At 42.0% G+C, this 15,674-nt stretch overlaps 9 protein-coding genes across 9 annotated transcripts; 3 read left to right on the top strand and 6 right to left on the bottom strand.

Moving 5' to 3' along the window:
* Positions 1-1,056: 1,056 nt before the first annotated feature.
* On the bottom strand, positions 1,057-1,255 carry PHALS_05859 (uncharacterized protein; the record flags this gene model as incomplete). The annotated part of the gene is made up of 2 exons (XM_024723169.1): positions 1,057-1,155; positions 1,199-1,255. The coding sequence occupies 2 exons, from the start codon at positions 1,253-1,255 to the stop codon at positions 1,057-1,059; spliced, it is 156 nt and encodes a 51-aa protein (XP_024574173.1).
* Positions 1,256-1,948: 693 nt separating this feature from the next.
* PHALS_05858 (uncharacterized protein) lies at positions 1,949-2,194 on the bottom strand (the record flags this gene model as incomplete). The annotated part of the gene is made up of 2 exons (XM_024723168.1): positions 1,949-2,118; positions 2,188-2,194. The coding sequence occupies 2 exons, from the start codon at positions 2,192-2,194 to the stop codon at positions 1,949-1,951; spliced, it is 177 nt and encodes a 58-aa protein (XP_024574172.1).
* Positions 2,195-5,427: 3,233 nt separating this feature from the next.
* PHALS_05857 (uncharacterized protein) lies at positions 5,428-5,792 on the top strand (the record flags this gene model as incomplete). Its single annotated transcript, XM_024723167.1, has 2 exons — positions 5,428-5,565; positions 5,652-5,792. The coding sequence occupies 2 exons, from the start codon at positions 5,428-5,430 to the stop codon at positions 5,790-5,792; spliced, it is 279 nt and encodes a 92-aa protein (XP_024574171.1).
* Positions 5,793-9,098: 3,306 nt separating this feature from the next.
* Positions 9,099-10,229, bottom strand: PHALS_05856 (cysteine protease family; the record flags this gene model as incomplete). Its single annotated transcript, XM_024723166.1, has 1 exon — positions 9,099-10,229. The coding sequence occupies one exon, from the start codon at positions 10,227-10,229 to the stop codon at positions 9,099-9,101; it is 1,131 nt and encodes a 376-aa protein (XP_024574170.1).
* A 199-nt stretch (positions 10,230-10,428) lies between these two features.
* PHALS_05855 (C2 domain) lies at positions 10,429-11,663 on the bottom strand (the record flags this gene model as incomplete). Its single annotated transcript, XM_024723165.1, has 2 exons — positions 10,429-11,037; positions 11,103-11,663. 2 exons carry the CDS (start codon positions 11,661-11,663, stop codon positions 10,429-10,431), a joined length of 1,170 nt encoding a protein of 389 aa, XP_024574169.1.
* A 437-nt stretch (positions 11,664-12,100) lies between these two features.
* On the top strand, positions 12,101-12,573 carry PHALS_05854 (the record flags this gene model as incomplete). Its single annotated transcript, XM_024723164.1, has 4 exons — positions 12,101-12,277; positions 12,356-12,400; positions 12,467-12,486; positions 12,561-12,573. 4 exons carry the CDS (start codon positions 12,101-12,103, stop codon positions 12,571-12,573), a joined length of 255 nt encoding a protein of 84 aa, XP_024574168.1.
* Positions 12,574-12,649: 76 nt separating this feature from the next.
* Positions 12,650-13,864, top strand: PHALS_05853 (queuine trna-ribosyltransferase; the record flags this gene model as incomplete). The annotated part of the gene is made up of 1 exon (XM_024723163.1): positions 12,650-13,864. The coding sequence occupies one exon, from the start codon at positions 12,650-12,652 to the stop codon at positions 13,862-13,864; it is 1,215 nt and encodes a 404-aa protein (XP_024574167.1).
* A 64-nt stretch (positions 13,865-13,928) lies between these two features.
* PHALS_05852 (uncharacterized protein) lies at positions 13,929-15,098 on the bottom strand (the record flags this gene model as incomplete). The annotated part of the gene is made up of 1 exon (XM_024723162.1): positions 13,929-15,098. One exon carries the CDS (start codon positions 15,096-15,098, stop codon positions 13,929-13,931), a length of 1,170 nt encoding a protein of 389 aa, XP_024574166.1.
* A 41-nt stretch (positions 15,099-15,139) lies between these two features.
* On the bottom strand, positions 15,140-15,514 carry PHALS_05851 (hsftype dnabinding protein; the record flags this gene model as incomplete). Its single annotated transcript, XM_024723161.1, has 1 exon — positions 15,140-15,514. One exon carries the CDS (start codon positions 15,512-15,514, stop codon positions 15,140-15,142), a length of 375 nt encoding a protein of 124 aa, XP_024574165.1.
* Positions 15,515-15,674: the final 160 nt, after the last annotated feature.

Below are 15,674 nucleotides of genomic sequence, written 5' to 3'. Positions count from 1 at the left end.
CTTTCCAGCACTCTGCTGATTTCGGTAGGCTGATCAAAGGCGCCGACACATGTTTACCCCTGCAATGCGTTTTAAATAAATGCCCAATAGTACTTTCGCACTTTTGGGACTACCACAATGCTACATTTATTGTGGCGCACTGAGTGACGTGGTCAGCGTTTGCTGTCTGAGAATGTTATGGGCCAATCATCATAATCTTGTGTTCTTATTCCTTGCACATTATACACAATATGGTCAAATATGATTGGTTTGATTAAGCAAAATTTGAATCACACTCGGGGTAATTTTGCACATATAAAGGCACCACAATTTCGGTTTTTATGACAATAATGACATTTCGAAATGCAAGTTCTTTGGGATACATGTATGCTAGCTGCGTGTTAAAAAGAAGACAGTTATCATTCGAGATGATGAGACGTAGGTATTTTAGTGATATATAAGTTAGTAAGACGTATATATTTAGTATCTGTCAAAGTTGAATAAATCCTAGCTATATGTACACTTCAAAATAGCACAAGGATAATAGTGTTGGCTACTTTTAATACTCTCAGTTCAGCTGTTGCGCACGGACCCGTCTGTTGTGCATTTGCTAGTGTCGACTCTAAATGACAAAGTATCATCTGTGTTAAGTCCATGGCGATCCATTTCTATTGCCAGCATTTGAACCACGACCGGATTGATGAAAAACTGTATGTTTTGCGAGGATGAAGCTTGAACTTTTCAGATATCTGTTTCCGAGATAGAGAGGCAAGCATAATTAGCTCCTGTTAATCTTGATAGCCGATACGATTTGATTAATGACCATCGAATGACCAGAAGCGGTAATGTCTCGCCAGAGGACAATCACCCAGCTTAAAAATTGCGCTGTTGAAGCACGTTATTGGAGTCCTAGCCAATCATCAAAGGAGAACAAATGACCCCGTTCAAATGAGCGTAAATGTTGGAAGTTCAGTCATGTGAAGCCTGGGACGGATAAAAGCAACTTCCACGAGATAAAGAGTCTCGACAGAAGAAAACAAGCAATAGAAGCAAGCATTCAGGCCTCCGATGCACCAATTAAATGAAAGCGGCCAATTTGGCTCTTGCAACTCGTAGCGTTTTGAAGGATTCAGAGCACTCAGCTGAGCAGCGGTCAAGCAATCGTTTGCTCCTTGACTGAAACACAACAGTGTGAAAAGTAACGATGAATCTGTCATACTTCGAGCATATTCTGATCGAACTTCTTCGGCAACCGAATGTCTGCGTCCGGATACATTATAGTGATTGGTAACTCTACTCTCAAAATAAGCTCATAAAGACTCAGGAAACGACGGAAGCCAAATATGTAGTTTTACGCGCAAGATTTTCTTTCTACTATAGATACAGAACGAGCTGGACCATCAATAAGATGTGGCGTTTACTATCAAAGATATCAATTCTGTATTGAAAGTGTCGAAGCCCAACGTATTAATCAAGAGTTGGTGTAACTATGTTCGAGAACGCCTGAATAGGAAAAAGTTGTTTTCACGAACATTGCGTTAGTAAGAAAATAAATGAGACGTTGGCCAAGTATAAATACACAGACTGTCGCTAAGCAAGAATCACTGGATGTGCGTTAGGCTTCGCGGTCTGTTGTAAAAAAAAATCAGGGTATTTGCTGTGTTGCGAATTCTCTAGAATGGCAATCACAACGCGTGGTCAATGGTCTTGACCGATTATACAATATACTTCTAGATACATCAGTGATTTCGCTCATGCGCGCAGCATAACGTCCCACCATTATTCCGATAATAAGCTTCCACTTTAAGTTAAAGCGTTTTATGTAGAGTGCACGGAGACCCCGCTATACTTGTCGCCAATCTGAAGACAGAGTCGTTATAGACTGTGTCCTTTGCAAAGGCGATTACGTTTTTCTTGCTATTTTCATAGGCCAAGCTGAAACGCCCATTAGCTTTTGTCTATTGTTGATTTAAATGTACACGACAATTGGCTGTTCAATCCTAGAAGCAAAAACCTCTCGCTCGGCGTCGTCTCGCTGATTTATGGAATAAACTACCAACACACGACAAAGATCATTCTGCAGATGCGGAGAAACACAAACAACTTCAAATATGAGAGTAATTATGCTAGGCGTACAGCCTTCAAAGCGAGAAATATTTCTCTGGTAAGCGAAGCGAAGATGGCAAAAAAATCTGGCTATTTTCATACGGATCATCATTGAGCTACGCTTGCGGTTTTCTAATTAAAAGGCCACGCGCAAGAATAGATGCTGTATCGGTTAAAATACTGATATGTCTGGTTCTGAGGGTGTTGTAACGACAAAAGTTGCAAGTAATCGCACATCCTACCAGCGCACGATTGATGCTCAAATTCGTGCCCACCAGTCAATAGAGATGAAAATTATCGAACTGTGTTCAAGACGCGCGTACCCTCAATGCAGCGTAGTTGACATGCCCTTTCTAAGTGGCATTAACACTTACCACCTTTACCGCGTTCACTCTACCTGCTTTAAGGCTAGAGGCTTTGCTTCAATTGCGAAGCACAACTTTGCCTCTATAGGATTATTAATGAGCAGGATAATAAGACATTTGTGTCCAGAGGTGATGATCTTCAGCCATACAGGTCGGGGCGAGAGAAATATATTTTGCGGCTGAGCACACCTTGCACATATCTATTGGTGAAAATACAGTTATCTGTGCCTTCCGTGCCCCAGAGGTGGCTGTGAATTCACCCTTGTAATCGAGCGATATCACAGCGCGTCGCGCTTGCAATCTCTGGGCTGAGATTTCGCACAAAATGGGCGCTTACGCTCTGTTCCTAGGTATGAAAGACGTTTTCAACACTGGATGCATCAAAACGAAAAATGCTGCGAGTGCTCGCATCGCCCAACCAGACGTATAAGGTGCATTTGAAAATCTTGCCAGCCCATCAAAGAAGACGAGAGCTGGTGGACTATGACCAGGAGCTAACGGCATTAGATGCTAAAATGGCCTGTGGCGCCTTCCTAGAGTAGACAACGTTTCATCCTCTTTAAGAGTTTCCTTGTTCATCCTACACTTTTACAGGAAGAGATGATCGTTACAATCACTGCAAGCCCCATTTTACTTACTTAACGGTTGAATGAAAGGCTGAAAATGTAATTTAACGAGCGCAACAAAAGCGATGGACCTCCGCTATGTAAAAAGAGAGGATAGAAACACTCAGCTGCTGGGTAGCTCTGCAGTATCCGCAGATGTTTCATTTGAGTCTTGCGTTCCCCCTACGCTATCGACTGAGACACACGAAGAGTCGAGCTTCAACGCAAGGGCGCACGACGAGCGCTTTAAGAGAAATGTCGATGGGTGGCCTGCTGAAAAAAGTGGCTTCTATTATTTCTCGTGAAATTTGTGGTTAATGATTAACGGGTGACTATGTTCACGAGCGGTAGTGCTCACACCTCAAGTTTGCTGACTGCTAACATAGACATTTCTTTTGTTGCGAACCCGTATAAATACCTGATAGAGGCATGTGCGGCGTGTAGTTACAAACCAGGTGCAACTGTCAAAAATGGTAGTCAGTGCGCGAATAAATTAAAACTACTGAATATGGATACGGTATGCAATTGTCTTGCGATAGGAACACCAGTTAAGGTGTCGAAGGCTTTGCCGAAAATTCACATAAATCTTAAGCATCATTACAGCAATTTTATTTGAAAATTGTGATGTCCTCTAATCATCCAAAAACTTATAATTATACCGCCCCTTGAGCGTTGAGCAGTGCCGGCGAAGATATTCCATTCCGAGCATTAACCCCGTTGGATTTCTCTTCTGCGGGGGCACATCGAGCTTCTACGAGGATCTTGACGCGCGATCGAGGCTGGATCAACCAGGATACGGAAAGGTTCTCTGAGCTTCACCATCGTATTGATCGGCTTGAGATTCACCCAGCGTTACAGTTTTGCGTCGGTAACATAACTACAGCGAATATTATAGACGCTTCTCCGTCAGCAACAGGGATCTTCACGCTCGACTGATCCGCAAGAGCGGGATTGTGGTATGGCTTCAGTAAGTTCACATGAGACACTGACTATGTTAGCTTTCTCTTTAGGATGATCATTTCTCAATCTATTCTCGAGAACTGTGAACGGTCCGTTGTAGCTCGACCGCAAGATAAGCTTATAGCCCGCAAGCACAGCATATGTGGTTGAGCGATCAACATTTGATAACACCCTCTTGCTCAACAACATATTTGCGTGTGTTCCGCCTGACTTTGACACTGGTGTATCGCTTTTGTTTCCATTGGCTTTCAGCCATATCGTCGTTCACCCTGGGCATGACGCTCAATCTCATTGATATGATATCATTGATTATGCGACAAAGTTTAGCCAGACTTGTATAAGCAAGTCGATTTTGATCAACAGTCCTTCCCAAAGTACAATTGCCAACTAAATTGCGGTGTCAAAGGCTCCTGGGGTTTCAGCAAACTTTTCTCGTATGATGGAGTGGTATCTGTAAAGGCATGTACTACGTAGTTTATCGTAAACTCTAAAAGTTACAGCAGCACTTCAGCAGAGGAGCCTTTCTGCGCAAGTGCTCCGGAGGATGTCCTCCACACCAAGATCTACGCGTTCTATTTGAACATTTGTTTGCGACTGCGCAGCGGCTAACGTATCAAATCTGGTGTCGAGTACCTTAAACATTTGACAAATTTTGCTGTAAAGTGCGGGTCTCTTTCCGATACGATGGCTACCGGTGAATCATGTTGGCGTGAACTTTGTCAAGAAACCGTTACACTCGCCCCCATTAAAATCGTAAATATCCTTAACTCTCATTTAATGGCCGCCTCATACGATGCTCGCGTGTCTGAGACACCTACACGTTCTATAGAACAACTCTAATCTTCTCCGCTCTAGTCTATGACACAAAACCACCCAGACTTGCTGGTTCCGAGGGCGTCCGCGGGCAAAGCCCTTACCTACAGGAAGGTGTCACAAGTCGTAAGCCCTGAAAAAATTCCGCCAGTTCTTGCCTTCCTTGATGAGCAGATGTGATCATTCGCAGCATCTGTCCCTTTTGATGTATCAAGTGATCAAAACGTCTTTTATACTTAGGCACTGCACGTAAGTAACCATTCTTGTGCTCGGCATCCCAGCGTGGAGATTGCACGCGTGACGCGCTGTGAGGAACAAGGACGAATTCGCGGCAATGATGGAAGATTTATTCGTTCTTAAAACGCTAATGGCTCGATTCCCCTACTTGCGGCTAACTACTGACCATCCTAACTGCCTGTGATATATGATATTGCCTCCTTACACCTAGCTGCCTCTGGCGCAAGAAACTGCGCAATACAGCCTATTACTTGCTACCTGCTTTGGCACAGAAGCTACCAGCTTTTGGATGATTGAAAACCCTACAATATAGTCGCTTTGCTGTATATTCTCTGAAAATTTTGATTTTCGACCACATATATATGCCTCTTATTACGACTGTGGCTATCACCGCTCTGCTTCCGAACTTGCTTAATAAAAGCGGTAAAATTTTGCCATCAGCCGATGGCCCACACCCGATCTATCACAGCTTGGTGACAGTGCTTCGTCTTTCAAGTCAGGTATAATCATGACTCATCAAAGCTCCATCAGGACAGAAGAAAGCTAGTATGAAAATTTCCAAACGTCAGATCGTTTGGGCGTACAGCTCAAGCCGCGCCGCAAAGTCATATTAGAACAGCATGTGGTGTCAAAATCACATGCTACAAGGCACATCAAACATGAGATGCGACTATGTGGAGTAGATGTACCACAAGCGTCAAGGCAGCGATCAGCATTCTGGAAATAACATCAGGCAAAAAGTGAGAAGACAGGTGCATTCCAGCTAGCAGCAAGATCCAACTTTTGCATCGCATAGATCAAACGCCAGCTCGACCGAGCAAGGTTTCAGCTTCAACAGAGTAACTACACTGTCATTATAATAGAAATCTTCTGCCTGCACCAAATTTATCACCTTATAATGCTAGTCTGATAGATTGATTCTCTATCTACCACTCATTCTCCGCTCTTCGGACTTTTCCCTCTTAGCAGAACATAGTCAAAGAACATCTCTCTGACAGGCACCGGTGTGTCAATCCTGTCTGTGGTAATCGACAAATATTGTATCAATCAGAATGTGATGTAATAGTCAGGCAAGCGCAATAAACTCGAGTTTCCGAATGTATAGCCATCAGAACTTCATACGATCGATAGCTCTCGTGTTGGTATGAAATATGTGCTACTGTCAGTAAGTCAGGAAGGTGCCGCTAAAGCTGCAGTTTGGCCTAGATGCTGTAAAGCAAACGACCGACATCCAGTCGGCAATCCAGGAGGCTGCCAATAAATGACACTCGGCTTAAATTCGTTGCTTGCATTTGTAAATAAAACTTTGCCGTTTCGGACATCATTAAGGGCGACCTTTCTTTTCAGTGAGTCGTAAATGGTTTCGCATAACTTGGTATGTGAGTGTGTATGACGCTTTCCTATCACCCGGCCACTCACGTTAAGCGCACAGCCGCAACATCAAGTCAGAAGTCATACCTCAGATGCACGAGACAATACGACCGCAGCGTTTATCGCAGTCGAAACTTTAGTTTTGTCACTAAAATACAGAGATTATGCCGATTCTTCTTGCATAACAGACTGAGCACCCATTGCTACATCGACGTGATTTTAAGGTTCTACTGTCTTACTGCCCGTTTTACAAGCGGCAACGGTGTGAATTCGAAATCATTTCCGGCACAAAGGATCGTGTCACGAGGGAATGGCCTCTTACTCATGAGCAGTACGATGCGTTGGACATTTTTGAAATTGTGCAAGAATCAAAATCCCTGCACCCGTCACCAACATTTTGTGGTAGATTTCCGAGCGACAAATAACGGCTATGCAATGCTTACGATATACACAGTAGCACCATCGTATCAGTACAGACCTTAATTTCTTGAAAGGACATAATATTGAACAACAGGACCGGGACAACGGTGTACACTGCTTCTGATCCGAAGATGGATGCTATACGAATTGATCCAAACTCCTGACCACCCCCGACACTATACTAAAGAAGCTTTCAACACCTCAGCAACTTTAACTGGCTGGTCATACAATCGTACAGATTCTTATAAATGTTCCTATTATAAACTTTGAATCTGTATTGGCCTACATTCGGATAAATGGTAAATATTGAGCTTCTTAGGTGCACCCGGAAAACCCCTTTTAATAGTCTGAAGTCGTGCGAGATAGCTAGTACTAAGGCAACACTCAAAGTGCGTATTTGGAACAAAGGAAAGTATTGTCTTCGGCTGCACTGAAATATTTAATGATTTCACGCAAAGTCCAAAATGTAGAGGGCCATTGGTGTATATCCTGCGGTTAAAGGCCTGCCCTCCGGTCTCAAGACGACCTGCGTATATGAAGACAAATTTCTTGCAAGAAAGTATGCATCCGAGAAGTTCCGAGTGCACCTAGTGGACTCTAATCCCTTTGTAGTCTATCGAGAATGTGAGTATTGCTTACCGCCATGCGCACCGATGGCCGGGTAGCTGTCATTCTTTGCAAATTGTAACTTATAGGTTGATAATGAGCTAAAATGCCGTGATCGACGCTTCATTGAGTCAGCTTAACCGGGAGCCGGGTCGTTACGAAACCCAATGACAGAATCTGTCGAACATACCAAAGAGATAGGATACTGATGCCTATGTTAAGGCTTCCGCTCACTGATGAATATGTTAAGACTGAGTGACTAAGGAATCGACGAATGCCACAGCTCCATCGCTACGAATCAATTGGCATCGTTTGCCAGTTTGACAGACAAACCTTGCAGCATAGCCGGCCGCTGCCGGAGCAAAGCACTCAGAGTAGATTAAATTTAAGAAGTTTTATATTCCTTACGGCTAAAAGATAAAGTACGATAGCTTATGGAGTCGCACAATCTGCCTCTTGGAAGCCATTGTACCTTTAAAAAATCCATCGCTCCATTTCTCGGATCATTTCCGCCGTACATATCCAAATAAGTATTTAAATATAAACTGCCGTGACATGCTAACAGATTGAACTAAAAAGCCAATGTGTCAGCTCCATTGCCTTCGTTCAATCATATAGTTGGATATATGGATCTTGACTAATGTTTTGGTTTGCGCAGTGACATGAAGATTTACACGAGTGCTCTACTTTTCGTATATTCGATGAGCTTGATGTTAGATCTTTCTCTTATTCTTGCCGAGGGGTAGGACACCTGGATGCGACTCCAATTAATATAATAAATTTGATAATTCTTCGTCACGAACTCAAAAATATTCCCCCGTAAGGCGATCATATCGGTAGGAAGCCATAGAGACCTCGAAAGCAATCCGTAGCGTTTAGCCTTACTACGGGTTCAGTATTTAACAGAATTGCGACTTTTTGCACTTCTTGAAAGCGCCTGTTTAGAACGTACGTTAGAGTCCTGCCTTATCCGGGTAAAGTCTCAGTCTCTTTTGTAGAAGTTACAACGCCCGACATTTCTTCAGGCGTTACTTCCTGCTTGAAATTCTGATCTTTTGGGGATAAATGTTGTGAAGCTGAACCTACTTCCAGTATAAGCTCATGACGCGACGTTCTGGGACATCACCCGAGGTCTTACCCATACGCTATCTGCCTCGAAGTGAAGAGCGCTATGATTCTGTTGGGAAAGGACCGTCATACTTTTTATCCACTTGATGACTTCTTGCTTTCGCCATATTGGAATGGGCGGTTATACGCTCAACTATCGCGGACATTGAAATTTCTTTATAATGAAAGGTGGTCGTCGATGTGATATGACTCCTAATTTTATTTTTAAGTGCTTTTTGGCGCCAATTTAGCTAATTTGAAGTGATGATACTGCTAATTGTAACTTTTAGATAAAGCCAGAAGCATACTGCATTTTTATTCTTTAAAACTAAATATTTATAATGCTACCTGTAAGAAATCATGCTCTAAAAATGACATTATTTAGTGATAAATAGAACAAATAAATAAGTAATTTACACAAATCGAGAAAATAACACTGTTCAAGTGATTAATCTTTTACGATAGTCCATACGCCAATACTTATGTCACGCAGTAACCAGCACACTTTGTGTACATAATTCTTACTGGCTTACATGACACTCATGATCTCAAAAGTCTCTACGACTGTCGCTTGGTCTGACACGAGTAATTCTTCCTTCTTCATTAAAGGGTACGAAGCGTCCGTGGCAATGCCACATTGGTTGTTCTTGTTGCGACTCATCATAATGTAACCCTTCATACCCCACAACGCACCCCATGAATTCTTGACAAGCCAATGTTCTTTCTTCTTGTAAACACCATAGCCAGCTACAGCAACGCCATGGTCTAATGCATCGGGAGCATTCCCACAGAGCGGCCAGCTGTAAACACCATGACGGTACAGCTGAAATGTAAAGCTACTCGCATCAATAGCTACGGCCTGTACACCTTTAGTGACAACAGCAGCTAGTAAAGCGCTTTCATCACCGGACGTTACATTACCAAATGCAGTGAAATGGCCAATAGCTTTATCATCCTTCGCATTGCATACACCCTTCGACTCAGCAGTATACGGATAATCTTCCTCTCGATCAATCTTACCATTGTGGTGCTTAATTATTTCTTCGTACCCTTCACTCATCTCTCCACCATGATTACACGTATCGATACCATTCAATGTACAATCTACAAGTTCTTGCTCCGAAAATGACTCAAGATTTCCAGTATTTAGAGCATAGGCGCTTTCCATAGCTGCTACAGCCGAGAAAGCCCAGCATGAGCCACACTGACCTTGATTTTTCACAGGTGTAACAATGTCATGATCGCGCCAATCCCAATTGTCTGGAAAATCTGCAACATCTTCAGGCTTGACAAACGTTTCGGAGGCTCCTGACGTAGAGATTCGGGGTCGATAACTCAAAAGCTGCTTATACTCAGCATCACTAAGATCTGCAAGATGATTTAATCCAAGTGTAAATGTGAATTCCCCTCGTTCAAATGCTTCATTATGCATTTGAATGCGCTTCAAATTAGTTGAAAACGCTTGGAAACGCAACAACACGAGATCGTCGTTATTGTCGTCATAACGGTAGCTTTTTTCATAGTCCAGCGTGTAATTTAAAAATTCATGCCACGTCTTCTGCTCTGTTGAAGTAAGCCAACTCGGTAGATCAGAGTTGAGTGCCACAGACGGCGCGAGTACAATGGATGTAGCGAGATATAGGGGGCCGAAAACCTTCATCTTCGTGGTTATATTTGCTCTGATAAAGATTTCTCCGTTTAAAGGAACGTTTTTAGCCAATCAAAGCACATCTTGATGTTGAAGTACTGAAATAAAACAGATAAAATATTTTACAAAGAAATTGTTTTTTACTGCAATAAAAATAATTAATTAAGCTAAAATTTAGCAAAACAATTAAGATATGAAGTACAAGTGGTTGTTAGTAAGGTGAAGTTTGCCGTCCAAATGGAAGATCTCGAGGGTTTCCATCTTTATCTGTGAAAAGCCACTTCTCGATAGCTTGAAGTGCTGATGGTGTTTTTGGAGAAGTGGCAGAGAAGACTCGTCCTGTCCGCCTTGATCGTCGTGGAGCAGGAGTTGCCTGTCGTTGTTTGAACGGGAAGAATTGATTTGGAGACGGCATTGAATTGTCTGTTTTTGCAGCAAAAGTTGAAGTACTTGAAGGTGTGGTTGGCAACAGCCAATTGGCTATGCGATCCGAGAGGGAGCTGACTTGCTTTTCTGTATTTTCAGCGTATCGTTGTCTCTTGACTCTTGGTGCTTCGTGCATTTCAATATTCATTGATACATTTTCGACGAATTCTCGTTTTCGCATAACAGGTGGGAACGAAGCTACGGCTGAAAATCTGGTTGACGCTGCCTGTTCAGGCGTCTCCTCAGGAACAACTTCCTTGCCTTGCAAAGGTTTTGACTGCAATGTAATTGAGCTTTTTGGCACCTCGACCAAATTTTGATGTCGTCCAACGAATAAATGCAGTTCATTTGATTGATTCTGAAGTAATTCCAATTCCAATTGGAGGGCAGATATCTACAACAAGACAACAACAAACCATTAAACTCTTTTAAATATTGCAGAGAAATTTAAATTCGTACTGGAGATCGACTGAATTTACATCCAAGCAAAAGTTCGCTTGCTGTAGTCTTGTCAAGTACATGCCATCTTTCCATCAAACGCTGGTCTTGTAGTCTAGCCAATGGCATAACTATACTTCCAACCACTTCATCAGATCCAATCTTTTCTTCTTGCATGATTTCAATTTTTACTGTTCCCACGGCAGCTGGAAGTCCTTCAAATGACAAGGTTTCGTTCCATCTTGGTGTAGACCCGACTGGTCTCTTTGTCGTAAATTTCTGCTCCATAATTGTACTTCCATGCATTTGTTTGCCCTTTTGACTATTAATCACCACCTCTACAGTAACACGAACATACGTACGCTGGCCTGATAAAAATCCTGCCTTAAACACCAAATTGCGCCCAGCCTCTACCTTTACATCAAGACGCGCTACACTGCGTCCATTCTCCAAACGTTCATCTACACCTGCTAATGAATTATAACAAAGTTCATGCTGTAATTGACGTAATTGTGCAGTCTTGAGAGAGCGCATTTCATCAAGGCGACGTATTCGTGCCGCAACATCATCCACTGCGCTCATTATACTGGGGGGAAATATTGGAGTGTCTTTTGCCAGATTTTAAGGTTGCTGTTCTGACTATAAATTTTTACATTGACCAATCAAAGTGCGAGAATTGATGAGTATTTGTGATTCTAGGCTTGCATTATTGTGTCAATAACGGAGCCCAAAAAGTAAACAATTTTAAATGAAACTGAATGAAACATGTCAGAGACAATAAATTTGAGAACATTCTTTCAATCTTTAGGAAACTGATGTCATTAACTTGGGGAAATAACTATGGTCTGGCACCGTACATTGAGAATTTTAAGAATCACAATGGTTAAAAGCTTTATCTTCAATCAGCACGACAATTGGTCAGAAATCATGGAAATTTATAATTGGCAAAAACCTATTATTGGTCACGAAACATGTAAAACGGTGGTTCTTTTCCCACCCGTTCAGTACGAGAAATCAGCATGGAAGGTAAGCTAAAAACTACACCACTTGACCCGCGTTTCCCCAACACGAATCAGGCGCAGCATTGCTGGACGCGATACAATGAGTTTGTACTTTGTCTGAAAAACAATGATGGCGACGAAGATGCATGCAAGACGTACTATCAGAACGCTCTCTCGCTCTGTCCTAATTCCTGGGTGTGTTTTTTGCCCTATTTTTGTGTGAAACTTTCGTTTTTGTGTAAATATTAATTGTTTGTTACAATTTTCTATCAGGTGGAACGCTGGAATGAACAACGTGAAGAAGGCACGTTTCAGGGCGTACAATACGATTAATGCACTGCGTTTTCTCGCGTAACGATCCAAAACTTACATTGCTGACGATAGAAAAGTGTAACTTTGCGCCGGTTAGTAATTTTTAAATGAGACGTAGCAATATTTTTCATGCGAAAAAATACCTAATTTTGTATTATCGGAGTAGGAAAACTATTTGATATATGACAAGCTTAATAATTGATACAATACTAATTGTTTCTTTACTATTGAAACATTTATTCAACGCTCATAACAATGTCAAATGCTCTGTCATTCAACGTGGTAGGTCGGTACCATCGTGCACGGGCAGCGACACTTATGTTACCTCATGGTGAAGTCAATACACCAGTATTTATGCCTGTGGGCACACAAGGTGCAATGAAGGGACTGACGACTCTCCAGATGGAAGAGGAGCCAATAAATTGTCAAATTTTTCTCTCTAATACTTATCACTTGGCCCTGCGTCCCGGAACTGACGTCTTAGCGCAATTGCCTGGAAAGTTACACGAATTCATGCAATGGCCACGTAATTTATTAACAGATTCTGGTGGATTTCAAATGGTGAGTCTCTCAAAACTTTGTGAAGTATCCGAACATGGTGTCAAGTTTGAGAGTTTTGTGGATGGATCGACAATGATTTTAACTCCTGAAGCATCAATTGCACATCAAAATCGGATTGGAGCGGACATTATTATGGCACTAGATGATGTCGTTTCAAGTGTTGAAGATGACGAGAATCGATTTCATGAAGCATGTGATCGTACAGTTCGATGGCTTGATCGCTGTATTAAAGCACATGCTTATCCAGAAAAGCAAAATCTTTTTGGTATTGTACAAGGTGGTCTTGATGTTACTCCAGGTGGATTACGTGATCAATGTTTAAAGCAACTTATCCAACGTAATTTACCGGGTTACGCAATTGGTGGTTTGGCTGGAGGGGAGTCGAAAGATGCATTTTGGCGAGTTGTGGCCAAATGTACGGCACAATTACCGGTAAATAAACCACGGTATTTAATGGGTGTTGGATATCCAGTAGATCTTGTCGTGTGTTCGGCACTTGGTGTTGATATGTTTGATTGTGTATATCCAACTCGTACTGCACGCTTTGGTACAGCAATTGTACCTTCTGGGTTACTTAAACTCAAACAAGCTAAGTGGGAAGATGACGATCGACCAATTGATGACACATGCAAGTGTTTTGTGTGTAAAACCTACACTAGAGCATACCTACGTGTGCTTTTAAAAACAGGAGATATTTCTGATACTTCATCGGGAAGTATTGGAGCTCATTTGATCACATACCACAACGTCACGTACATGCTCAATCTCATGCGTCAACTTCGACAATCGATAATTGATCAAACATTTGAACAATTCGTACAAAAGTTTATGCTTCAACACTATCCAGATCGCGTGTACCCCCAATGGGTTATAGATGCATTAACCGAAGCCAAGATAAGATTACAATGAATATAGTACTTAACTCTGTTTCATAAAGTTTGTACAAGGTTATATTGCAACTTGACTTTGTTACTTAAAATCGTGAATCGAAAGAATGTGGCAATTCCAATTGAGAATGTTGATCTGAGTGATGAGAAAAAGTTTGCGCACTGTTTGTTGCACGTGTTGAATGTTGCGCGTAATTTGATTCATTCCACGCGTCTGACGAAATTGATGTCGATGATTGAAGTGAAAGATTTTCATCTAAAGCTGCACTTTCAAGCAACATGTCAATATAATCACGAGCTGGTGGTTGTGGTGGTACTTGGTGCCGATTTTCTTGGTGTCGTGATTGTTCTTGTTGCTGGTACCATGTGTTTCGTTCTTCGTGTTGCTGGTAAATTTGTGCTTGTGACATGCCAAGCCGTTGCAATTGTGGCATAGCATTTAAGTCACTAAATTTGGAGTGTACCAACAATGATGACTCAGGTGTTTGAGAATGGTACACAGTGTTTGGAGTATTATGAGAAGTTGAAACCCATGATTCGGTTTTTGTACCAAAGTTTCGATACTCAGCGTGACGAGTCATTTGTGGTCGTGAACGCTGTCGTTGCTCATGTTGTACTGGAAAAGCTGCATCTTGATAGAAACAAGCTGATGAGACAGGTTGTACCATCGAAGCATCACTTTTGGGTACAGTTGAAAATGCCATTAATTCATCCATTTGAGAAGTTGCAAGTGTTTTGCCACTTAAACCAAATTCAGTACCAAGTTGTTCACTTTTGCGTCGTCGAGTAGTATTTGTTGCAAATGGAGTTTGTTGCGTCATATGTTTTGCTTTTGCTAATTGTTGCAAGTACAAAAAATGTTGATGCGAGTTTGTTGCAGTGGCAACAGCATTTGTTCGAGCTTCCATTTCAAGTGCCAATTCTTGCTCTGCAGGTGTACCAGTACCTTTCCGTCCTGGTAATGAAGCAGCAGCTACAACAGCCGCAAGATTTAAAGCTTCTGAGCCAGGAAGCATCCCAGTAGAATGTCGACGACCAGCAGCACTTGAGTTGAAAAAAGCAACACTTGCACTTGATAAAGTACTGGATTTTTGTCTTTTAAGTGCTTGTTGTGTCGGAAATTGTGTCCGTGTGTGAACTTGAAAATCGTCATGCTGTGGCAAACGCAATTGATGACACAATTCCATTGAACTTGATTTGGTCATTGGTGACATGGTCACAGGTGTTGCACGCTCTTTGCGTTTGATAAGTTTCATTCGATCTTTATCCGATTGTAAAAAAAGGGATGACTAAATGTTCAAATGTTCGTTTGAGTCTTCGTCCACTTTTTGAACCCAAAATAATTGAGTTGTCGCTGAAAACTCGAGACTTTATTGTGTTTAAAATATCGAGGTAAAATCTGAGTGGCAAGTTCTTCTGGTTGAATAATCTGAAATGCTGTACCATCATGAGACCAGGAAATAATTCGTGGATCTTCGACTTCGAGTATTTGATAAAGAAATCGAAGAAACTTTGGAACACCAACATTTCGTCGTTTAATAACGTGAATCTCTGTCTTCTTCGCATCAAAAGGCAATCCATGAGTCTGTAACGCCAATTCTTGTTCTTGTTCTTCTTCAGGCTCTTGCTCTGATGCGACAAGTGATGCCTGACGTGTGGCCATAGTATCCATCCCACAATCGACTTTTGTTTTTAAAGATGGAAAGGAAAGATGTAGAGTTGATGAAGATGGCTGTACAGTCGTTGAGATTAATGATAATAGTGGGGGATTCGTAGTCGAGACGGAGCTAGTGGAGATGAGCGAGTTGCAAGATCGATTGTCTACCTCGCCA

This window comes from Plasmopara halstedii, assembly GCF_900000015.1.
Source record: "Plasmopara halstedii genome assembly, contig: Scaffold_292, whole genome shotgun sequence".
NCBI classification, from domain to species: Eukaryota; Oomycota; class Peronosporomycetes; order Peronosporales; family Peronosporaceae; genus Plasmopara; species Plasmopara halstedii.
Note: the sequence above shows the minus strand (reverse complement) of the source record. Positions and strands in the feature narration are given on the sequence as shown.